The sequence below is a fragment of the Thunnus maccoyii genome, chromosome 5 (assembly GCF_910596095.1).
Source record: "Thunnus maccoyii chromosome 5, fThuMac1.1, whole genome shotgun sequence".
NCBI lineage: Eukaryota > Metazoa > Chordata > Actinopteri > Scombriformes > Scombridae > Thunnus > Thunnus maccoyii.
In genome coordinates, this window is record NC_056537.1 from 12,469,356 (window position 1) to 12,494,672 (window position 25,317).

At 40.4% G+C, this 25,317-nt stretch overlaps 1 protein-coding gene across 9 annotated transcripts in view; it reads right to left on the reverse strand.

Annotated features, from left to right (window-relative positions):
* Positions 1 to 1,043: 1,043 nt before the first annotated feature.
* The window catches only part of LOC121897459 (contactin-1a-like), a 71,176-nt gene continuing 46,902 nt past the window's right edge, over positions 1,044 to 25,317 (reverse strand). For 8 of the 9 annotated variants that reach the window (XM_042411969.1, XM_042411965.1, XM_042411968.1 and 5 more), the window contains 21 exons: positions 24,493 to 24,619; positions 23,392 to 23,570; positions 22,919 to 23,014; positions 21,666 to 21,872; positions 19,270 to 19,369; positions 18,638 to 18,819; positions 18,204 to 18,328; positions 17,563 to 17,680; positions 17,087 to 17,234; positions 16,039 to 16,166; positions 15,133 to 15,305; positions 13,210 to 13,333; positions 11,045 to 11,206; positions 10,573 to 10,722; positions 9,923 to 9,993; positions 8,821 to 9,055; positions 7,639 to 7,742; positions 7,349 to 7,538; positions 7,120 to 7,232; positions 6,854 to 7,010; positions 1,044 to 4,903 (listed from right to left, as the gene is read on the reverse strand). In XM_042411969.1, coding sequence (XP_042267903.1) covers positions 4,827 to 4,903; positions 6,854 to 7,010; positions 7,120 to 7,232; positions 7,349 to 7,538; positions 7,639 to 7,742; positions 8,821 to 9,055; positions 9,923 to 9,993; positions 10,573 to 10,722; positions 11,045 to 11,206; positions 13,210 to 13,333; positions 15,133 to 15,305; positions 16,039 to 16,166; positions 17,087 to 17,234; positions 17,563 to 17,680; positions 18,204 to 18,328; positions 18,638 to 18,819; positions 19,270 to 19,369; positions 21,666 to 21,872; positions 22,919 to 23,014; positions 23,392 to 23,570; positions 24,493 to 24,619 — 2,966 coding nt within the window. In that variant the 3' untranslated portion in view covers positions 1,044 to 4,826. Of the gene's footprint in view, positions 4,904 to 5,133; positions 5,191 to 6,853; positions 7,011 to 7,119; positions 7,233 to 7,348; positions 7,539 to 7,638; positions 7,743 to 8,820; positions 9,056 to 9,922; positions 9,994 to 10,572; positions 10,723 to 11,044; positions 11,207 to 13,209; positions 13,334 to 15,132; positions 15,306 to 16,038; positions 16,167 to 17,086; positions 17,235 to 17,562; positions 17,681 to 18,203; positions 18,329 to 18,637; positions 18,820 to 19,269; positions 19,370 to 21,665; positions 21,873 to 22,918; positions 23,015 to 23,391; positions 23,571 to 24,492; positions 24,620 to 25,317 lie in introns of all 9 variants that reach the window. The other variant, XM_042411964.1, reaches the window with a different exon arrangement.

The window sequence follows — 25,317 nt, forward strand, 5'->3', positions numbered from 1 at the left end:
AGGATCTGTCTGAATTTCATAGCCTTTTTTACAGTTTTTGGCACATTTGCTTTGTGTGTGTGTGCGTGTGTGTGTGTTTAAAGTGAAACTGTGGATATGTTGAACTGGAAATATTCTGCTGTGGCCTCTGTTGATTCTGCTTTCATGGTTGAACTTCCAATCCTGCAGGGACATCAGTATTTCATACCGGACTCAATTCAAGGTTTAGTCAACTCAAGCTGACACACTGTAAAGTAAAACTTTTCACAGCGACTTTTGAAGAGATAGTTTGGATATTTTTCATTTTCCATTTTCTCTTTTAACTCTGCAGCTTTTGATCTATGGTGCAATGCAATTAATGATTCACAAATTCACTCTTGTGGTTTAGTGCAATGACTAACACAAGGATGATCACGTGGCATTATGGAGAGCTCCAGAACAGCTTCAAAGTGGACTTGTGGTGAAGATGTTTTCCCATGACTAATATTGTTCTACATAGGACTACCACAGCAAGCATAGGTGGTTATTTCAAAACGTAGGTTGTATTTATTGGTATAATTAGCAGTTTCCTTTTGCTGTTCATCTGCTAAAGTATTTTATTGAAGCTAATAGCAATAAAAATGACTGTTCATATATGGTTAACATAGCATATAAACACACTTAAAAAATATCAGAATAGTTCCTATAAAGGCAGAGGTTTTTTGGCCATTCAGTATTTTAGCCATTAACATCTCCACTCACACTGAGAATCAGTCATATTTGAGACACCCTGACAGTGACACCAAGATTTAGATTGACACTCCAATGTAGTCTTGGATTCTAAATGTGACTCGAATGTCTTAAAGTCAAACTCACAGTCAGCTTTTATTGGTACTTACACACATACAGTACCAGTCAAAAGTTTGGACACACTTTCTTATTCAAGGGAATGGGAAGGTGTGTCTAAACTTTTGACTGGTTCTGTAAATATACACAGAACATGTATTCAGCATCATATTAATCTCACACTCTTCAGTACTCCCCAAGACTCACATGACACCCACAGAGAAAACAACAAAGCAATATAATAGTTAACTACACTTTTATTGTTCCTTGTCCAGCCAATGAGAGGTTCCAGTTTCATCCCTCACACGTGATGTTCACGTCCAGCCAAGCGCTGAACTTGAGCAAACAGCCAAACATGCCGCCACTGCCACCAGTGATGCTATCAAATCCCAACCATCATGTGCGCAAAACTGCAGGACCATTCTGAAGTTGATTGAGATTCCTTTAGTCAGTTTTAGATTTTCTCTCTAAAAACGCTCCCCCAACAACTTTATATGAGATGATTGGCTTAATGTAGCAGCTAATGCACATATTAGACTTAGATCTATTCTGTTTGTGACGTAAAGGGATGTCACTCAGGAATGGAATGTATTTTAAATGAAGCTGAGAGGTTTGGAGAAGCTATGACGTAGATTTTTTTTTTTTTTTGCAAAGTAATGAATCACTTTGTCTCCAATGTCATGCATGTAAGAATGTAGAGCCACTGTTTCGTCCAAAATGTCAAAGTTCAAGGCATTCATGCATTTGGCAACTCTTTTTATGATTCGTTGCATGAAGGGAAACTGGGAAAAGCACTTTGTGGTGGATGTTGATATAGTCACAATGTAGACGCATGGCCAGCATCAGTCACAACAGAAATGAATCGGAGGAATTCAAAACGCAGCATTTTTTCCTCCATTTGAGGGAAATAAACTTTTAAACTGTCCAACCAGAGGTGGGTCAAGACAAACATATATAATAATCATAAACAAAATGACAGCAGTTGATAATGTTTATATATCTCTGATCACATGTTAATAAAAAGACAAAAATAATGCAGTGGAAACAACGTCACGAGCTTTGGACGAGCTCTTACCGCTTACATGGATGGCTTTACTTATCTTTTGTTTATACATGTACAAGATAATGAAAAATGAAATATACTAGATTACTGTTATAGGAGCTAGGCAAGTTGTCTTATTAGAAAATATAAAGTAGCCACAGATGAATCAGACATTGCACAACTGTTGGAGGGCATGAGCATCACTACCATTCACTGTACATGTTAATAGTGACTCTCACACAAAGCCGTAAATGAGAGAGATGAAATGAAATGTTCACACTAAATAAAATGCCAACATTCTTTACAAAGCACCAGCTGGTACCACTGAGGTCCTAATGATACAGTCAAAACAAAAATGCTTGTAGCTAAGGTTTAGTTCACTAACATGGAGCAAACTTCAGTCTCGAGATGTTGTGGCAAAGCCTTGATCACTGCGCAGTTGTGAAAACATAACCAGAGGTGGTAAGCAAATTAAATTAACACTCTCACACATAGCTGGGAAATTATGCGTTTTGAAACTGCGTGTCTGATATGTTGTTCACTTACTATTGCCACGATTTGCTTTACATTCAGCTTTGCAAATGTGGATCCAAGTTCAAAATAATGTCAGCATGCACACACCTTGCAAATGATATTCTAATAATAGCTCATATGATGATTTAGGACTAAGCAGTGATTGCAGGTCAAAACAATCTATTTTTGTTCAAATCACGTAGAACATCCATAGCATATTAGATAGAAAACCATATGACTTGATGAAGATTAGCTTCACAGCTGTGTGGCTCGTAACGTCAAGCTGGACTTCCTGAATTGTATTTCTTTTCTCACCAGTACCTGAAGCAACACACCCCCTAGTTAATTTATCGCAGGGTTGTTTCTGGTCTGAATGAATGCCCCCTTAGCGCTTAGCTAAGGTTATGGTTAGGTATAGTTAGATAACTGGTTGGGTTTAGATAAGGTTGAGTTCAGCTTAAGGCAAGGGGAAACACATATAGACAGGAAAACAGATTTCAACACAACACACGTGTCTATGAGGCTGCATTGTTTGTGTAGCAGTTGAACTAATTTCTTGTGATGTTGTCTGGACATTAGCAACAAGGCAAGCACATGCTGTTTATTTTTGATTAGCTGAATTGGTTTTGGGCATATTTTTGGAGTTGTTTTAGGGTTTTCTATTAGCTCATGCATGCTATTTAGCTGATCACTTGAGAATACTTTGGTATATGCTTTAAAAGAGAGGAGGCCCGGCTTGCATCTAAGAGCAACATGCGTTTCTCTACATAGTCTGGATGAGACTACATTTTAATTGTAGTAGTATCATAGCCAGGATGTTGTCTGAACTTCATCTGAGATGAGAAGGGCTAAGCTAGCATTCAGGGGAAAATGCAACATACTTGTTGTATAGATTTAGGATGGCAGATTGCATTGGCTCTGTTGTTTTTGATGAACTCCCTGCTTATAGTTATCATGCAGGGAGGATATTTTGTTTTGGGGTATTAGATCTCTCAACAGAATCCTCATTCCTGCTCGGATTCTTGAGCTCCTTAAAAGAGCAGAGCCTTTTCTGCCAAATCCAACAGTATGACCATGTGCTATAATTGGTCAGTTCCTTGACCCATGTGTGGTTGACTGAAATGAAGCATAGCGTTTGTTCAGGCAAAGCACTGAAGTCATGCAAGTATCGGCTGACTGGCAAGAGCTGTTTTCCAATAAGCATCACAATCATTAGTTCATTCAAACTGGTTCAGACGCCAGGACAGAAGCAGAGTTTTCCTGTGTTCACTGTCGGACCGCAACCAAACATCTGCTGCGCGTGCTTTTTTTTATTGCTAGTGACATAGAATGTTTTGGGTGGTACAGGCTGTGTTTGCTTGGCAATGCGAGTAAGCTATGAGGCTCTATTACTGTTAGCTATGATCCCCTTTTAGATTTGCTGCCGTGCTGTTGTTCAGATTTGTGATGAGCATGAATTATTGGCATTTGTGGCTTGTGAATGATTGCAGGTGATGTGCTGTTGTGTGTTCAGTTTACTATTATGTTGCAGATTGCGCTCATGCAAACACTGATACTGCAGCTCCCTCTACCACCCTAACCTCTTCCTTACATGGTATTGTATCTGGTATTGTTCATTTAACTAAGATTTATTTTATTATGTCTCTCAGCTGAATCCTTGCTACTGCTCTGATTCTTTGAGAGCTCCCTCAAGCCTTTTCCGCCACCCTAACTGTATGACCACATGCTATAAATGGTCAATTCCTTGACATAAAGATCTCTGACTGAAGTGGATATATTATTTCAGCATGACATTAATTGCTTTTCTCTATGATGCTTGTTAATAAAACCAAGTATGAGAAGTTGAGATTTGCTTTGACTGTATCTCTGACAAAGGATGTGCTTCATTTTTAAAAGAAAATAGAATAAAATGCCATAAAGACATATTAATTAAAGAAATACATAAAGACATATTTATAAATATATACACTTATCCTTCACAGCTGCTTGTTTACCTTAAACTATGGAATGCACTGCAGGATATATTACCCAGATCAAATGAAACCTACATTTCTGAACATACAGCATCTTTATCTGTATCAAAAAGGTCGGCTTCATGATGTAAAAAGACTAAACAGCCAACCTGTGCAAAGTGTAGGTTTTGCACTTTCAGTCATGATCCATTTTAAAACAAGTTATTGTGAAAGATAAGTGCAGTCATTTATATAAGGCATATTTAAAAAGTTGACAGAACTCCTTTGACACTCCTCCAAAGAGGCTTTTTGTGGATAAATAAGGGATGTCCATTTCCAATTTTTCCATTTCTGTGTCAATTTCCACGAACATATTCCGGAGGGGAAGAGTTGGAATATGAAGTCCCAGTTAAAGGGCGGAACCAAAAGATTGTGGAAAGAGTCCCAAAGTCCTTATAGGCGTCAACCATAAAGAGTCTCCTTCACGGGCAGTGAAGACAAAGATGGCGCTACATTCAGAGGTTCAGGCAGAGGACAGCTACCAGGAGCAGGGAGAGTATGCTGAGAGACTGGGCCGCCAGGACACCTCCACCTGAGAGACACAGAAAGATGCAAGTATGTAAGTTTTAGTTTTACAAGACTAATGCCCAAAACATGCTCCGCCCAATAACACAAATGCACACGCTTTGAGCCATTGTACGCAGGACTGATTTAATGCGTTGTTGCATTCTGCAGTGTGTCGTCTGAAAATTCTTAACTCAAGCTGCAGTTTGAGTGTTGCTATAGCATGAAACAAAAAGAGTGCTCATTGTGTATGTTCACCTGGGGGCACACGTTTGGCCTGGCTGGGCCAGGCATTGCCATTTGCCTGTCAGGGGCCTAACAAGAGGAATAGTACAAGCAGAAACAACCCAAGTGAGATGTTAGATGAAGAGCTGTTGACAGCAGGCTCTTAATTCAATGTCTGTAAACAGCACAACAGGTAAACAACTTCTTTTACCTTGCCTTGACTGCTCATGGCATGCTTTGGCGCAACTAAAATCCCTGTAAGAATCTACAGTTACACTAGTAGCTATGTGATGCTATATTTAGGTATAGCAGTGCTTTGAGCTAAACGCTAACGTCAGCATGCTAACATGCTCACGATGACAATGTTAACCTGTAGCAGGTATAATGTTTTTTTGTCACTTATCTTTATGTTCACCATCTTAGCTTAGTATGTTAGCATGCGGACATTTGCTAAATAGCTAATTATCCCTAAACACAAAGTACAGCTCAGGCTAATGGGGATGTTTTGCATTGGACAAATTAAAATTTTGACCTGATGGTGGCATGAAATGAAAAGTCAGGGGATTGCCAAAGTTATTACAATTCATCCTGAGGGGATGATGTGTACCAATTTCATGACAACCCATCCAACAGTTGTTGAGATATTTCTGTTAAAACCACAAATTAAATTCATGGTGGTGCTAGAGGAAAAGTCAGGGGATGTTCTCCAATAGAATTCATCCTCTGGGGGCCCTGAAGGTCTGCACCATATTTCATGACAATCTATTTGATAGTTGTTAAGATACTTCATTCTGGACCACAGTGGTGGTCCAACCAACTGACCAAAATTGCCAAGTGAACCAGACTGACAATCGAATTGGCTGCTCATTTTAGGAAAGTATCCTTTGTCTTGAGTGTCCCACTCTCATCCATCAAACTGAAGACCATATTTGGTATGTCAAGTGTGATATTATACCTCATCTGTGTGGAGATCACCTTAAATGCCCTTACATTTGTCAATGGCCTGCATTTGAAATCCCCCATGGCTTAAATTCCCGGGTCTGTGAAATCAAGCTGTCAGGTGGGTCTGGACTGAACGATAAGGGATAAGGAAAACCACAGGAGGGGTTTCCTCTACTAATCAAGATCAATTACAGAGGCTTATGGCCACCTCTAGCCAGTCAGCCTAACTGTCAGTCCATCAGCCAGTGAGGGGATTGAGTCAGCAGGCTATCAGGGCTTTAGTCATGGACTGTAAAGTTTCCCATCTTAACCCTCCAATCTAAGGTATGAAACCTGAAGTGACGGCTCTGCTCCAGCCCATGGGAACCCTCTCGCTGTGACAAATGATAACCCACCGCCATCTTTGAACCTGGTATAATCCCGCTAGCAAATGGCAGGCCGGGAATGAACAGTCATAGTATATCACTTTAGTACTATGGATTCAAAATGTGATTAGAAAACTGAAGGCTTTCTTTATTTTTATTCCACTGATGTGAAACTAATCCTGTGTGAAGACAGCATATTATTTTTTGCAATACTTTACTCTAAACCACTAAATTTTATTTCAGTACATTTTCTAACTTAATAAAGAAAATCACATTTAGCCTCAAGCTACCATGAAAATCTGTAATTAAACAGTTACTTAATAAAATGCCTTTCTACTTCAAAACTGAGTTAAATAAAAGAACAGAAGTTAAAAAGCATTAGCATTACACTAAACAATTCAGAATTGTGAATAAAGGGGAAGTAAATGCAGGAGTCTGTCTGTTACCTGTGATGTGGATTCGTGCCACAGCCCCATCTCCTCCCTCTGTGTGCGCTCGCACTTCCACCACATAGTCACCATTTGCGGGCCGGGGAAGGTCAATGTACCGCCTGCTGGTTGTGTACAGAGTGCCTGTGGAGTGGCCCTGCTGCCTATAGAGCACCTACATATACACACACACAGCTAATAAAGGACCTGGAGCTTTGTAACGTTTCACTTCAGAGAGAAAAAGTTAAATATAGCAATCTGCATAAAAGTTGAACTATACTCACTTTGTAACCGTCTACTGATGCCTCGTTAGCCAGTGGTTCCACGTGTTCCCAGGCAATATTTACCGACTGGCCTTTTAACTTTTTACCTATTATTCTGGGGGGTCGACTTGGAGCTGGTATATGAAACAAAAAAACAATAAAGAAGAATGATATTAAGATGACTCATGTTTGCCCACATGGATGATACATGGCCCTGGTCAATACTAAACTGCTTTAAAGGACAACATACGGGCTTTCTTGGTGTGGATCTGGAGGTACTTGCTGGGTGGCCCATATCCTGCAGAGTTGAAGCCCCGAACTTCAATAAGGTAGAGGGAGTCGGGCTTCATACCCTCCAGCCTGGTTTGATTCTCCCTGCCGGGCACCACCACTCTCAAGGCTCCCCCCTCGCTGTCTTCCTGATTCCTCCAGTACTTCACCTAAGACACAAAGGAACAGAGGTGAGATGACTCGGATCCAAAACTGGCATGGTACAACTTGGTACAAACCATATATACATATATAATTTCTTCTACTGACCTGGTATCCATCTATATTGCTCTGTGAGAGGGGCAGCCACCACACAATGGCCTCTGTGGCAGAGAGAGCTCTGCCGTCAACACTGGCAGGAGCATCAGATGGAACTGAAAAGAGACACAAGGTGGAAAACAGATTATAGTGAGAGAATTATTTTCAGGGACATGTCCTTCAGAGGAAATTTTTATACAGCAAACACAAAACTCCAACATGACACATTTCATCTGTATGAATATAATTAGTATAATATTGATCTATACACCATACATGCTAATGGATCCCTTTCTCTGACCATTAACTATTTAGCACTTCATGGTTTGTGTCTATTGGCCTTACTAATGGAATGTTTCCCTCAGTGGTGCTTAAGCATCATTTTAGTAATGTGAATTTATCACTATAAGGAACACGTGAAGTGACAGAAATCTCTCGCAGTCCACATTCCTTCACTGGGCCATCGGACACTTTTTCGTGACTTATGGGCCAGTTATACACTGTGTGTAGACTATCCCTGCCAGGAAACTGTCCTTGAATGTTTAATTGTCACACTGGGCCCTGGACCAACAACCCATCACACACTGTCATTGTGGTGAACACAAATACAAACACACATAAAACAATACTGCACTGCTAGCATGCACTCAACTACAAATGGTCCAACGCATGCCTGGAGCTCTTTATAGGTTTAACTATAAAATCATAGAGACTCGAGCAGCATGGGCTCCAAAAGTGTGTTACCATAGCAACAGGGCATCTCTGTAAACCATCATGTCTCGGTTGCCAGTGGTTATCTCAACTGTCTGTCAGTGGAAGTTAATAACTAGGCTAAATGCTTTGCATCCTTGGGCGAATTATCAGCTTTCTGGTTCATGCTACATAGATCATGATAATCCCCCCGCAAGGAAGAAGGAGAGAGAGGAGAAGATGGGTTCACTTTCAAGGGGTATTAAAATTCCTCACAACTATACATGAGAACTGCTATTAAATGGGTCCTACTCCACAGAAAACCCTGGTAGTGCTAAGTAGCTGACATTGACAGATTGAAATAGCTGAGTGTTGGCATATTGAAGAATTCCTCATTCTCTGTGATACTGAGAAAAGAGCAGTATAACAAGACCAGGTTGATCTGTGACATCGTTATGAGATCAGTTTGGCACATCGATTGCTGTGAATCTCCTCACTGCTTACCATCCTGCGCAGAATAAATTAAGGCCATTAGGCTGTAGGGTCCCTCTCCTTTGCGGTTGAATGCTTTGACTTTGACTTGGAACTCTGTCGAAGGAGGGATGGAGGAGTCTTTGTGGACATAGCGCCTAGCCTGGGGGTCGGCGACTGTCACTTTCCTCCACTCATTTCCATCGCTGGGCTTGAAGGCCACAATGTAGCCAAAATTAGGCCCGTAGTAGTACCTCTGCTGTACAGGCTGATAAAAAAACAATATAAAATAATTAAAGTAATGTGGCAGATTTATGTCAAACATACCTCTCAAGCTTGGGTGTCCCTAGTGTGAATGAAACTCTTAATCCTGTCAGTGTTCACACTGTGCATTTCATGCATCATCCAATTACACTTATGACATACACTAGGATTTACAGAAAGACACAAAAAGAGTTGTGACACTTTGCTGTCTCGACCCTCTCTATCTGTCCTCACGCCTCATTTCCTTTTGTTGGCACTCTGGTTTCATCATCGCACCACATGTCCAGTAAGACATGCCTGTATTTGACATTGCTAACCTCTAAACACATCACCTCATCATCCAGCTACTCAGGACTTGAATGCCCATGCCTTAGCCAAGCAAAAAAGCAATTTACCCAGAGCAGCTTATTTATCAACGGCAAGGAAATGGTGGATAATGATTCAGTTCAATCAGTGACTTTTTGTGATAACAATTGTTTTGTTTGGCATAAAAACATAGATGTTTTATGGTGTGCTGTCAAGTTTTTAAATATAGTGCTCTGTCATTAACTTAATCTGTTGATGAACTACACTGTTGTCTTACAAATGGACTGGAAAAGTATCAGTGACTTCCTCTAAATCTCTTTTAAAAACAGATTTTTATAAACTTAATTCTAACTTTGTTTTGAAAATTGCTATAAAATAAACATTATTATCATTATTACATGTTTAAAACATTTTCCCTAACCCTAAAATTCTTCCTTATCTTTTGGTTTAAGCTGTGCTAACAGCAGCATGTCTTCTCTCTGTGTGCCTTTTACATAAAGAGAATCAGATTTTCTGAGCTTGTAACCATTTTCCCCGCTTTGTCCAGTGGAAAGTCCGAACCTACCGTCCACGTGATGATCAGCTCCCTGCTTGTCCCTCCGCCCCCGCCAACGTCAGAGGGCGCCACCAAAGGAACTACAAGGAGACAGCAGCAACGAAACTCTGAGCTGCATGCTAAGAATCCACACAAATGACGCCAACCCACACAAGCTGTAACCTATCCCTGGCAGCACTCCTGAAACATCCTTCCTCTGCAAATACAATATCAACGTCTTCCCCTTTGCCAAATGCAACACCTTAATGTCAATGTGGGAACACTGCCACTAAGGGAGGCACAGAGGCAAAAGTTCTCTTGTTATGCCTTGAGTCTCGTAGCTTACTCTCAAATGATGTTTACTTTTTTTAAGAGGGCCTGTGATTTTCATTTTATAATTGAATCTTAGTATACAGTTTCACCAAAGTGCTCATTTGTTGAGGTTTGCGTGGTCAGTTTGGCAGTGTGCTTCTGCTGTAGGAAGTGCAGCATGATGGGATTTCTGCTGACTCATTCCTACAGCGATACTTAACATAAGTAAACAGTGCTATAATAGAATGACGATGAATAAATGTCAGAATGGAAAGCTGGACTGTAGAACCACATTTCCATGACCTTTCAGTTACTCTGACTCTTTATTCAATAAGTTTTATGTATGTTAAGTCAGGACATGATCTTACCTGATTCCAAGGTTTTCTCTTTACGTGACGGGCTGCTTGGCTCTCCTGTGCCCAGTGTGTTGGTGGCAATCACTCTGAACTCGTACTCGGTCCAGGGGAACAAATCCACCACTGTGGCTGTCTCTGCATTCCCTTCTACATTTGCGGGAGCTAGAAAGAAATGCACGGTTTTCATTTTGTCTGGGCTATAACACGGTAAGTTAAAACATTATACAGTACAAACTGTTCTGTCCCACAATTTGACAAAAATATCCTTAAAACAGCAATGAATTTCCATTTTTGGAACCCATTCCTATATTTTGAGTCATTGCGGCATGAAAAATTACATTTTATCCATCTTTAAGAAACACTGACCACCATGTAGGCTGACAATATCACTATGTGGCATGATCCAAATCATTATAACCTCAAAGCCAGCTCAGCACTAAGGTAGTGGTGTTTATTTGACCAAGAAGTCGGCTGGTGTTCTTACATGTGGTGGCATCCTTCCAGACATCATTCGAGTAGGAGTCCCTGTACTGAATGGTATATTTGGAGATGGGGCTGTGGTTGTCTGCTCCACGGCTCCACTGCAACGTTACACTCTTGTCAGTTTTGTCCATCACTTGCACCCCACCTGGGGCACCAGGGGGACCTGGGGAGGGGGGGGATAAGAGACAAGTTAGTGTCAATGGGTGAAGAACACAAAGAATATACACCTCCTATACACTCATAAAATATAGACAGCAAGAAGGATGCTATAGTGTTATTGGAAGTGCTTTATTTCCAGTCACGCTCACGGGGAAATTCTTGGCAAAAGTCCTGAGCCCTTTAACAACTTAATATTTCAACACCAGTCTCCAGAAAGACCCCTGTTTGATGCACATGAAACACAGCACATCAAAGCCCTTACATTTACTCTTTTTAGTCCCTTCTTTAAAAGACATCTGACTGATGAATTACGGCATTAGAGTTTAGAGCCCATTGACATATATGAACTAAAGCTTAAGCAAAAGCTTTTGAATGTTTCTCTTGGTCCTACTGCTCCTCTTGATTCTTCCTTTGGAACATGAAAATGGCCTAATAGAAAACCCAGACTGCCAGAGTTAGCCTCCCAACCCACAGCCTCAGAAATCAGCCAGGATTTACTTTTTCCAAGTTATGAATATGAGCCGAGACTACTAAGGCCATGAGGCAGCCAAAGCTGGACAGCCCTTGAGCTTCCCCTCTCTGTTAAGAGTCAGGAAAGCTTAGTTCTGAAAAATCTAAAGGTTTTTTACAATTCAAAGGATGAAATATTGTGCAGATTTTCTATGTCTGTACAACCCTGTGTCATATGGACAAATGCTTAGCACAGTGTGGGTTCGAACTGAGGCTTCAATGTTAGTCGGTATTCCCAACAATCAAATTGAATCAGGTTTATGAATATTTTCCCTAATTCACACACTTCACTCACTTCACCATTGTTTTAGACTCGACTGTAACAGTACTCTACAATAATACTCACACCCATCATATGAAAACATCTCTTCTCCCTATCTCAAATCCCTACTAATAACAAGCTACAGGTGCAGAGCTGTGTTTTTAGCTCAGACAATCTCCCGAAGCAGATCTACTTCCTCATCTGCTGTGATAAATGGCTGTCTTTCATCCCTCCCTGCGCCCCGGACTGCTGGCATTTGGCACTCCATTAGGAGCAGCCCAGGGCCTGTGTTTTGGTTCCACTCTGGGAAACGTCACAGTCAGCCGCTGTGCATTCACCTGGCCATCTGTCAGCACCTGCTCTGAAAGTAGCGGCGGTGGCAGCACACCCAGGGCACAACAGGGATCACTGGCAACCAGATCACTGCTAGAGTTCTTAGGTTCCTATTTGAAGAGACCCTTTGTCCGCCAACACTGGGCCTGTTTCAAGACCTGAAGGGTGAGCTGTAAGGCAAGCTCTCACTCATCAGGAAGTAGAGGGTGAAAACAAAGCCCAGTGAATCATCCAGAAGGTGAAATACAGTAAATGACAGATGGAGCTCTGCGAAAGTGTGGCAGTGTTTATTCTGTGCGTGTTGACAGCTGTACATGTGGCTGGAAGAACAAGTACTGAAATTAGCAGCACTCCATATCAAAATACTGTGGTGAGAGATAGAGATCTATGATGTTACACAAGTTTTAGTCATCAAATACTCATCACATAGCTTTACACAGCTAATAACTATACATATACGACAGCTCTCAAGAAGACAAGAGGGAGCTGACAATCTTTTTATTCTACTTTATTCAAAACACACACACACAACTACAATACCTATATATGCTTACAACTACATTACAGTGTGTTATAAACCATTTATGACATGTTTGTATACTTCCTATAAATTCTAAATATGGGAGTAAAGTGTTACCTGAGTTTGTTATCAAGCAAATGCAAATGCAAATTTCCCTGCAAAAATGTTCCAAGTTACTTTACTTTATACAGTACTTGTGCTATCTGTTTCTGTTTCCTTGTCTCTCTCTGTCTCTCATTTTACAAGCAATACAATTTCTAGCTTTATATTCATGTTCCAACAATAAGGAAAAAGAACATTTTAAATGATTAACTTTCTCTAAAAGTAAGATATTTTACATGAATGGCCATATGCAGGTGTAACTTCACCACTCATGACTCACCCCTGACAACCAGCTGGGCCGAGGCGGTAACGTTGTCAACGGGGGTCTGTGCAGTGCAGGTGTAGCGTCCAGCAAGCTTCAGCTGGGCGTTCTTAATCAACAGCTCACCATTTGAGCTTCCATTCTGCACAAAACATCACACCAGACAGTTAATTAACAGTGAATAAAACATCCTTTATCATAAGCCAAAGATTTCTCACTGTGTGCCTGTCGAAGCAAAATGATGATGTTAGATATTTCTTTACACAACCTGCAACTCATCTTAAAATAGTGAGAAGGAAATTTTATTCCAATTATTATAGTAGTCCAGCAAGACCAGAGTGACTGAGATATCAACCCTGAGCATCCAACTAGATTAACTAGACATGGGCTTCAGCTGAAGAGCTATTAGTGCAGGAACAAACCCTCAAAAAGGGCCTTTGTTTTTGTTCTGCCCCTACCTAGGGTAGAACAATACATGACCTTGTTTTTGGTCATAATTTCTCTTTTACTACAAAAGTCATTAAATTCATCAATGAAGTGATTCACCACATAGTCAAAAAGAAGGAGTACCTGAGAACCATCAGTGCTAATATGAAGTACGTAAATACAACCAGTGGGTAAAAAACATGGGATGAATTTGGTATTCCCTGTTACAAGACAGACATTTTGTGTATTTGTTTGGCTTATACTCACTGAATATTCACAATAATAGTGCTCAGTGGCAAACTATTATTATTTGTTTTTTTATAAGACTGTCAGTGACTACCTGAAATGAATTATTAGCATAATTGGGTACTGATTACAGTATTAGTCATATCTAATATATATATTGGATTAGAATTAGAAATTAGTATTTCTCAGAAAAATTAATTGTTTGATATTTCCGCCTATAATAAGGCCTTATATAAAAGGCTGCTGATTCACAATAGAACCATATTTTGACATTTTGGTTTCTCTTGAGAGTAGGGACACCACCTGTAGACCATCAGTGCAAATATGATGTCAATACAACCAGTAGGTAGAAAATGACATGGGATTAACTTGGTACTCTCTCTTTCAGGGCTGGTGGGTTTTTTTTGCACTTTTTTGCCTATGCGGTGAATCACTTCATTGATTAATTTAATGACTTTTGCAGTAAAAAGAAAAATGATGACCATCCATTTCATAAAGGAGACATGTCAAAGTTATGAAAAAACAAGGTCATGTTTTGTTCTACCCCAGGTAGGGGTAGAACGAAATTTTGTGGGTTTGGTTCCTGCTCTATATCTTTTCCTATGAAGAAATGTCAAGCTCCTCACAGTGTTTGCTATAGTCAGCACTCTCACTGTAGAAAGGTATGACTATAATGATAATCTACTTTAAAGGGTACATGGCTGCACTGAACTCGCTGTTTAAGAGTCAAATTGGCTTTGCTAATACCACACAAACAAGATTAAATGGAACTGGACCCCATTTTTACGAGGGGAAAATCCTCCTTGTGTACAAAAATGGGGTATCATCAATCACAATCATAATATGGTGTTTGGCTAGTGGGCAGAATGACAAATGAGAAATGCTAACCACTGCTTATGGTTAGAGCCGCACTGAGAGAGAGAGCACTGTGGGTCATGTCACCAATAATGGATGTTATTTGCTATCAAACTGATATAAAATGTACTATTAAGCTAGGCTACTCAGGGAAGGAATGTGAAATGGCTTTTAGAGTCATATTCATTTAAAAGCGTGCTGTACTTTATCCTTTCAGGTATTCCAATGAAAATACAGCAAACATCAACATGACCTCAAATATGGTTTGATGTGGATGAACTCCAGGCTCAAGTTAAAGCCGTGCGTCCCTGAGATTTTGTGGTTGTGGTTGAGGCAAAGAAAGCTATTAAGCAAAACTCTGATATTACCGTTCATATGTCTTTAAATAATTAATTGATAAACATGATGTCTCACCGGGGTGCGTTCATAATGTTGGCTGTCCTTGTGTAGGTCAATAACCCGGCCATCCAAGGACCAGAGGAAGGTGATGTCCAGGGAGGGGTCATGTGATGCGGCACACTGCATCCAGGCGTTTTCACCCACTTTAACGTCAGCATTAGATGGGGCCAAGGTGATCTTTGTGGACTCTGGGGAAAACGCAGGAGGATGAGGGGATATCAGTGATGAGAAAGAGGCCACTGAAAGATTCAGCCTGGTGAAAATGTATTAAAGTTATTTGGAATTACGGGGAATTTGATCATTCATTAGAGGAAAGATATGGGAAAATAACTAGAACAAAGGAGTCTTGAGCAGTCCTACAGTAGACATACTGTATCTACACTGTAGTAACTAAGATTAAAATTATATAGGTAGAATTGTTCAATATGCACAAATGTCCAGAAGGGGGCAGAAAAGAGCTGCACATCCAGCGCCACTGGAGCTCAACTGTAAAAAAGACTAAAAATGTTTGACAGCAGAGATTGCATGTCTAAAGAATGACAAGCAATTATATCAATATAATTATTTGGTATTCAATCGAATTATCTCAACATATTCATAACTCAAGTTTTCTTCTTAACACTGAACAGGGTGAAGACCGAGCTCTTGTCTCATCACATCTGATCTAAAGCAATCCCCTCTCGTCTTTGCCCTTGGGAAATGACTGAATATCCACCAGTAGCCTGTATGCTGTCGCATTGCTCAGAGGGCCATAATTCAACAACAGTAGACATTTGGAGGTCGGGACTGTTTGATGGGGCTGAGTGTGTTGCCAGCCAAGACTGACATCAGTCACAGCAACACCAACAGTCCTGGAGACATTAGAAAAAAGAGGCATAAAGAGAGTTACTCATTAAGTATTCTTCATTAGCTGGAATTTACCTGTAACCAACAGAGAGCCTGTGCTGTTGGCCTTGCCCCGGTCATTTTCTGCAAAGCAGGTGTACCTGCCTTCATCTGCTCTCGTCACATTGAGGATCTCCAGGCTCCCATCCTCCCAGATGAACACTCTGAGGAGAAAGCAGAATTAATTCTTCACACACTGAGAGAAAGAGCTATAGGATATAAAATATTCAGCACAAAACATGAAGGTCAAAAGTCCAGCGTATGTTATTCCATAGTAATGTGGATGATGAAAAATGATGAAAGTGCTCTGAATATCTGCCAGTTCCCTAATGGATATATAGTTTTCCAAGAAAAAAGTATGTGAACTTGAATCCACTCAGCAAGACGTAACATTAAATTGAGCTAAAGGCAAAGCAACGATGTTTGATTAATTTTTCTCTACATATTTTCATATTCATGCATGACAAATAGCATTGTGCCGGCTACCCCGTCACCACTCCACACCCTCTCTCATGCAGACAGCCACCATAGTGAGTATTAGGAGGCATACGCTGCATAGTAATTTGGCCGCTGCTCCTCCTCTGTCTGAGTCCCACTGTGGTGATTGGGGGTGTGTAGGGTGGGGGAGAAGGTTGGGGATCTCAGAGCTCCAAGATTAGGCTTGTTTTGTCAGTGAGGAGCACAAGGCAGGGGTTTACACATCCAGTCTGTCCAGGCTGATGAGGTTGAGAATGAGCTTAATGTCAGACACTGACAGACAGCAAAGGAGCACAGAAATCACTGACTAATAACAACTGCAGACTTTTTTGGCACATACAGTGGATTTAGGGGTGTAGAGCTTAATTAGATCCCCAAAACCACTAGATGTGTCTCGCTACTCCAGAGGCCATCTACTCCAGATCCTCTTCAGAGTAGTGACACATTACAGTAGCAGGGATTCTCAGATACATGTCCTTGTGTTAATATGACCCAGATGTGTCTCATAGAAAAAGGTTGATGACAATTTGCTTTAAAAACTACAAAGGAAAACCTGCCTTGCTGATGAATAAATATGCGTGTGCCATCTTATTTAGAGACAGCTTACCTGGTAGAGTTGGAAAGCAATTCGGTGTCTTTGCTCCAGGAGAAGGTAGGCTTTGGGGCCGCTTTGGGTCGACATTCGATCACCACCCGGCCGTTTTTAGCTGCCAGGACTCGTTTCACTGGGTTGTGTTCAAACGTTGGAGCACAGGCTGTGAAAGGAGGGACAGTATGGATTATTCATCACAAACTTAGTAGAATATGCATTACCTGCATGCATGCATAAATTAATCTTACACATTTTACATTCATAAAAATGAGTAGTGTACTAACAGATTGTGTGTGCTACTTTAAATGAACAGTCAACTTTTTTGGAGACATTGTCCATTTATGTTTTTTTCCAACTATGTAAAAGTAGCTTTTCTTAAAAAAAAATATGACATATATCCATGTCTTAATGAGCTCCAATTAGTCAGCTTCAAACGTGACCTTTAAATCACTGACGCAGACAGTTGTGCTCCGGCTGTAAGTCTGACTCACCAAACACACGCAGCTCTGCACTGGCATAGATGATTCCATGAGGATTTTTTGCTGTGCACTGGTACATCCCTGAATCGTCAAATGTCAAGCTTCTGAACCTCATCTCTTTCTTGTCAAACTGTGGAAAATAACAGGAGTGTATAGTTAAAATATCATCATCCCAAATTTTTACCATTTTCCTACAGTTCCAACTCTATTACTAAGCAAAGGATCAAAATCAAACTGTTGATTGTTGACATCTACAAAGGTACAGATGACAATTAGTTAATTTGACTGGGAGAGGACTTCATTAATGCACAATGATGTATTCAACAGCATATATTAAAAACCCTCCCCCACTCTGCTGTCACTAGCTGCTATTCTCTTGGGTATAATTCAGGTCTGATGACAGTTGTTTCTATGGAGGGTTACAAAACCCATGCTGGCACCAGCTCAATAACACCAGGTACTTTCTCTTGACATGATGTGTACCCACAGTGCCAGCTTCCTGTCACTGCTGTGCTACAAGAACTACCCTGAGCTGCACACTGAACAAGTTCTATGACACTCACAGAGTTGCCAAATGGCTCCGAGTATTTTACAGTAATAGCTAAATTGCTTGGCTATACAAAAAAAATATGATTTATCAGTCTGAATATTACCAGTTCTCCATTCTTCAGCCAGTGGATGCTTGGTTTAGGTTTACCACTGGCTATGCAGGACATGGTGTAGTCACTACTTAAGTCTTTCTCTGTGCTGCTGATGTGCTTCACCCACTCAGGAAAAGCTGCAAATGGGGACACGAGCAAATGAGTTACAGTGTTTGAAAAAAATCTAAGAAAACTACAAAGCTGCTGAATAATATATGATATGGGGTGATACTTGAGGCATTAAAGTAGGTGTTAGATCTAATAAAAGAAAAAGCTAAGAAACTACACTAGGCACTGATAGCAACTGAGAGATGGTGAGTTTATCCCACGCAGTGTGTATAGCAGATAATTTATACAGCTGATATAGACTAAGACTAAAAATATAGTGTTCCCTGTAGTGCGTCTTAAAATAAGAAGGCTGAAATGACAGATAACATACTCCTTACCTTCCACAGACACACGCGCAGTGTGGTAGTCCTTTCCTTTTGAGTTCAATGCCTCACATGTATATGTGCCGGCATCTTCAAACTGCACATTGTACAGATGCAGATGAGCCCCCGCCATCCGCACCTCGTGATTGAGTGGCAGTTCTCCATCTAACTTCTTCCAGCGGATCTCAGGGACGGGGCTGGGTAGGACAGAGGACAAAGAGAGAAAAATAATACACAAGGCAGGCTTCATCTTGCAGACCATATGCATCACTGCACTCAAATCATCATCATTCTGAAACATGTTTTATAAAAGAGAGAGTTGTCTAATATAACCCACACCTTACTACACATTAAGGGTGAACTAATATACTGTTTTGATACTTGGGTTGATCCCCAACACTTAAATTTCTGTATTTGAGTAGTAAAGTTAATATGTATGTACTGATGTAAACTGATATGCTGCATCACTTAAATTGACCATTTTCATGCTACAATAATAAAGATTAAAAAACCTAGCACAGTGCAGTAGATAAGACTAACTGGCTGAGACCAATATTTTTATGAAAAACATCAGTAAAACCCTACAGAGCACATTTCAAACAGCGCACTCACAGATAGTGATAACCACTGTGTTCCTTCACACTTACTTCCCCAAAGCGAAGCATTCCAAGGTGATATTCTGCCCCACCAGAGCAGTGGTGTCAGGGAACTTGACTTTAAGGTCAGCAGGGTATTTCCTGATGGGACCTGGAAGGAATAACAACAGACTAGAGTTATGACTCTGGAGACAAACTCATTTCTAGCTGCTAAGCCTTGGCCAAATAGTGTTTTTTAGTAGAAACATTTAGTATAAGGAGAGGAGTTACATCAAAAGACCTTATTTAGTCTGGCATATTGGTTAAAATGTGGGGTCTTCATCAAGGTGGGAATAGTAAAGACAGATTGTGTTCACATGGTACTCTAAAACAGAAAATACACCAGAAATAAACAATTTTGCATCAAATAATTAAGTAATCAATAGTTACAGAGAACCAATAGTTACCTAAGAGGGCTGAATAAAACCAAAAGATACCCATGTGTGTTTGCTCTTTTAGCCAGGAGTCCTACCTTGACTCACACAGTGTGCGATGGAGCTAGGCTTTTACGGGTTAGTAACACAAGGATTACATTAACATGCACACTAGTATCCCGGTTTTGGGTCTTTGACCACATTCAGGACATGAAATTTATATTGACTGTGTGAAACCTGGTTACTTATCTAACTGTATAAATAATTCTAACACTATCCAGGTGTCTAACAGCAGAGCCTAAGTGGGCCTAAGTGGGTTAAGTCTGTCATAAATTAAACATGTAAACTTGATTTTGTCTGTGACGGTCCAGATTTTGCATTACATTGCATGGATCTAAGTATGTCTTTGATTTCTCCAAAATCTCAACCACTCGCTGTTATATCTATACCGACTGAGTTACCTCAGCAAGTAAGAATGAACCCAGAGCATTTACCACTTTGATAGTCCTCTGATATATACCTTCGTCATGTGATTAGCGAGTGAGAAAGAAACAGGAAGACAGGCGCAACACTGAAATGTATCCTCTGCACTACCAGCATCAGACATTCACTCATTTCAGCCTAAATCATTAATACATAGTTTATCATCATATTTTTTGTATGAAGGACTAACTACTAATTACATTTGATGAAACGCCTGCCCACATCGCAGACACTGACACTGGTTTCTCAAAACTAGAAAAAAGGCTCATCCCCATTTTTGAAACCAGGGTATGATGATTACATACTCAAACACATAACCAGGATACTAAAAAATCTCATTTTGGTTCCAGTGTATATGATGCAGAACTCAAAGGGTTAGCAGACATAATAAATGGAACCAGATACTTTAACACATTAAAAAAAAAGTGCAGATAGGAGCAGATGGAGAAGAAGTTTTTCGAGTTATTATCTCCTCACAGACACAAACACAACATAGATAAATACAGGCCATATCATACCCAGAAGGCATCTTATAATACAGGTATGCATTAGAGAGCCCAAACATTTGGTCAGCTCTGTTCCAACCTGACCTCTCTGGTGGAGCACAACAATACAGTTTCTGCTCTAACTTTTGTTCAAAACATATCTCCCACAGGTGGAGCTAGCCAAAGTTATAACAACATTGGAATAATTAATGAATTTTGGGAATGCCCCCAAGTAAAGCGTTAAAATAGTACCTAGTTTTGTATTTATGCTTCCTACCTTGGGCCATACAAGCACACAGAGAATTAATAAACAAACGTTCAGCTTTAGTTTTTGGTCTCCATCTCTGGGACTGTTGATGTTCCTGTTCATTCTTCCTAGCAAGCACATTCTTGTGTGTCAGTCTACTTCTGAGATAATTTGTTCCTGTAAGTCTAATTTGAAGAGTCGACAACAGCGGCGTAACCTTATCGCACCAAAACCAAGCACTTGTTGTGATTAAACATAGTGCTTCTGTGGGGACGGGAGCCAAAAAATCAATGCGGTATTTTACTGCGACCATGCAGAGTTACTTCTTATCGTCAAGCTTATCTTTGAGACTCATCTCTTTCAGAAACACTTCAGGTCTAAACATGCACTTCATTTTACTGGTAGAAGTGAAAGAATAACAGCCTGAGTGCCAAGATTCATGGCAATCATAGAGACACGTGCACTTAAATGTACATATACAGCATTTCACCATTGTATTGACCTTAAGCATTTTTGTACATTCAAAAACAATAAATAATTGCATATTGAGGTGAGAGGCATTCATCTCAGTGCAATACATATCATGAAATGCTGTTCATTGCAATGTTACTGTGGCCCAGTTATCACACTGTGATCAGCCAGTAATTAAACCAACCCAGACTAGACATAGGTCATTTAAGATCACTGAGATAATTGGGTGTAGGTGACTCATGTTTACTACAGAAAGAACTCTTACTCATGTAGTAAACTAAAACCACTACTTCCATTGAATCATCATTAACTGGAAAGAAACTGGGAAGACATAAGTGAGGTACTAACGTTCAGCCAGAGGCACTAGAGGGATGTAGTTGGAGAAGACGCTCTTGGAAATTGACGGGCTGGATGCAATGCAGGAGTAGTTGCCGCTGTCTGAGGAGTCCACTTTGGAGATATAGAGGTTGCCCGTGCTTTGGGAGACAAAACGCCTCTTGTCCAGTGGGATGAAGGTGGGGAATTCGTTGAGTATCCATCGGAATGACAGCTCTTCTGCACAGAGAGAGACACAACAAAACACCACCTGTCAATCAAGACCTCCGACACTTAGCAACAGCTTTAGAAAGAGCTGAAGGGATCGGATGTGAAGCTGGCTCAGTTTGAATCATCTCAATACATGCACAATAAAAATAGCACAATTCTTTGGTGCTGAGTGGGACTTATTATTCAAGCATCTATTGACCTTTCGGATAAAATCTTATAATTCTGTTGGCTGAGAGGCATAATAGAGAGATACTATAAGCACATTGGCTTGTTGAGGTAATTCTGATGCTGTAGAGAGAGAGATAGCTATGCTTTCAGACTGTTGTGTTTGATGGATTTGCATTTGTATGAATACTGTTTTTTTGGCTTAATAGCTATAGCTGAGCAATGCTAATAGTGAGAAGGAAAAAGTTTTGTTTACAACCAATCTATTATATTCAAAGCATATGAGATGTAAGGAGAACTAATACAATCAAGCCAAATAAAGACACAAACACACTTTAACAAACACACAAATACATATTATGCAGGAAGCCAGTCCAAGAATGGATTACAGACAATAACCTTTGTAATGACCTATTAGCTTAAAGTAGATATATACTAATGAAAATATTCTTTTACATCCATTAGGAGGTAAAAAATGTAAATCCATCATGAGGATGACTGCAAACTGTGAAACAAAAAGCCTAAAACTGATAATGAGACAGTGGCAGTCATTGGTGTCATTGTTTTTATACCTTAGAGAACATTAAGAAGGGCAATTGGATCCCAAGCCAACAGGGGAAAAATGTCTTTGGTTCATTTCATTATTTCACTAATTAGAGTCCATTACTGGGCTAACATAGCAGTTGCAATTTCATTATATACATGGGAAATTTAAAATCTTCGGTCCAGCTGACTTACAAGGCTGTAGACTGGGAGGTAGGGTCATAAACCAAAACAGGGAACAGTTCTAGCTACTGTGCTACTGTTGCTAACAGGATGAGGGAGGTTCAATATTATCTTGTAGGAACACTCAATTAAAAGCACACTCAGGTTTCACATGCTGTATGTACCTGGATAATGTGGTGGAGGAGCACAGAGCAGCACTGCCCCCTGTCCCTCTTTGACGTACACCGACTCCCTTTCCTCCGATGAGAAAAGATCAAGATCTGAGAAAACAGATATAAATCTGCTGTAAGACAGTTTCAGAGTGAGGAGCTGTCATATATATTCACATTTGAGCATTTTGTACAACAAATTTTCATAAAACCTACACCAAAGGTTTAAGAGTTGTATAAAGTTCAACAACAGCTTTTGAATTGAGCTGTGGTTTTTAATAGAAAAGTACATTAGCCACGCTGGTATCATAGTTAGTCCATTCACAAATTGCACTTTGCACACCACTTAGGATTTGTCCCAGCTGCCCTTGCAATTTCAAAGCGCTTAATATGCATGAAAGTACAGCTCCAGGGCAGTTCTCTATTAAAACTGCATGGTACTGGACATCACAGCAGGCTAAATGGAGGTTCACATCTGGGCCACTTACACCCGAACTGGACAGAAGCCTCTTGGCTGATGATTGTGCCGTACATGTTGGTAGCCAAACAGGTGTACATTCCTGTATGTTGGTTTTTAATAGGGTAGCTGATGACCAGGTTGCCTCCCACTAAACTGTAGTGGCTCTGTTCTTCTTTCAAGTCAATTTCCTTGCTGCCCAGCATCCATCTGCAAGGAAAGCAACCAGGGTCAGTGAAGTACTGTAAGTGTCAAACATACTATGGCAGACTGCTGTGAACTACTATTTGATTATAATTGTTGACAAATGGTGCATTTTACATGGAGCATCACAAACATAGTGTCTGATGAAGAGACATACAATATTTTAATTGTATGTTGTTGCTGTGCGTTGGGTTCTCCACAGTACAGTACAGCAAAATCTGATTTTTCTTGCAATAAACATACTGTAAGAATTTATCAATATCCATAAACTGAGGGTTGCTCTATGTGAAAGCAATAACAAATGTAATGTTTTGAAAGGCATAGCTGTACTGTATATGAACCCTCTTAAACACTTAATACCAGCTGTGGTCAAAGCTAATTCCGTCCCCTCTGACATCTAATTCTGGGCTCTCTGACAGTGAAACCATTTCGGGGGGGATGCAGAGCAATATCATTTACATACATTTACATCTAAATTGAAATAGATCATCCAAAATGCTTTAAATTTTGAGCAGTGAAATGAGATGGAGACATGTTGGCTGTGCTGTTTGTTGTGGCGGCAGGAACAAAATCTCATTTGTTATTTGGCTTTTCTGGCTTGTCATATTTTTGCATTTAAATCATTGTGAAAAAAAAATTAGCTTTAAACAAAATGAGCTGTGCAGATTGTTTGATGACAACATGATTTTGTGGGAATAGTCTGAAAATGCATAATGAAATCATGCACTGCTGGATGGTCACACACAGACATAGTAAACCTTGGAGGTGAGAGATGGAGAAGGTTAAAACACACATCCTCGTGACCTTGCCATTTACAGGCACTTCCTAAAACATACTGAATACAGCCTGAGAGATGGTGAGGAATGGGAGGCACACAGAATGCACAGCAGGCAGTAATGAGGCTGGGTTTATGGGGAACATATGTTACTTGTATGTGGCAGGTGGATTGGCTTTGGCCCGGCAGTTCATGGTGATTTTGGCCTCGGGTGACTCCTCGGGGTAGATGGTATCCACCGGCTGCTCCTCAAACACTGGCCCGTAACCTGTGGCTTCGTCTGTAGACGACAAACAAACGAGACCGGGGTAAATAACAACAAGCTGGTCAAAGTACAAACAGGAAATATCAAAGTCTTAAAGCTCAGCCTCTGTCTGGCAGTTCTGGGGCAGTTCCCTCAAAAAATGAGACAGCTGGGTTCACATGTAACATGAGGGGTGAAAGGAAATCATACCGACTAGACTGTGCGATTGCCCTTGTGAGGACCTGCCATTTAATACTCCGGCTTGGTTTGTGGTTTTCACAGACGCACACCCCTAACACTTAGTACTTGGTTTCAAATAAATCCTGGTTGTAGCTGTTACTAATCTAATCTTTGAATCCACAAAAAAAAACTCTCTTTCAAGCATTGATGCGGAATAATAAGCCCCTGCTTTATCCCAAATCAAAACATCACGATAATTATGACAGAGATGAGCTCACTCAGGTGCCAAACCACAGTGACACATTCACCTATTACCAGTGGATATGATATTACAAGCTCATACAAATCCTGGAACTGGAAATGCTAACTTGACTTAACATAATCCAAACCCCTTTCATATTGCATGTGTCATCCTCAGTGCTGTGTAGCAGTTGCACAGGCAAATACAGGGAGAGGAGTTTCCTTGATGAAAATGCCTTCCTTGGTTCAATCTGCCTTTTACACCATCAACACACGTACAATTAGCCCCGATTACTCATTAAAACAGACAGACA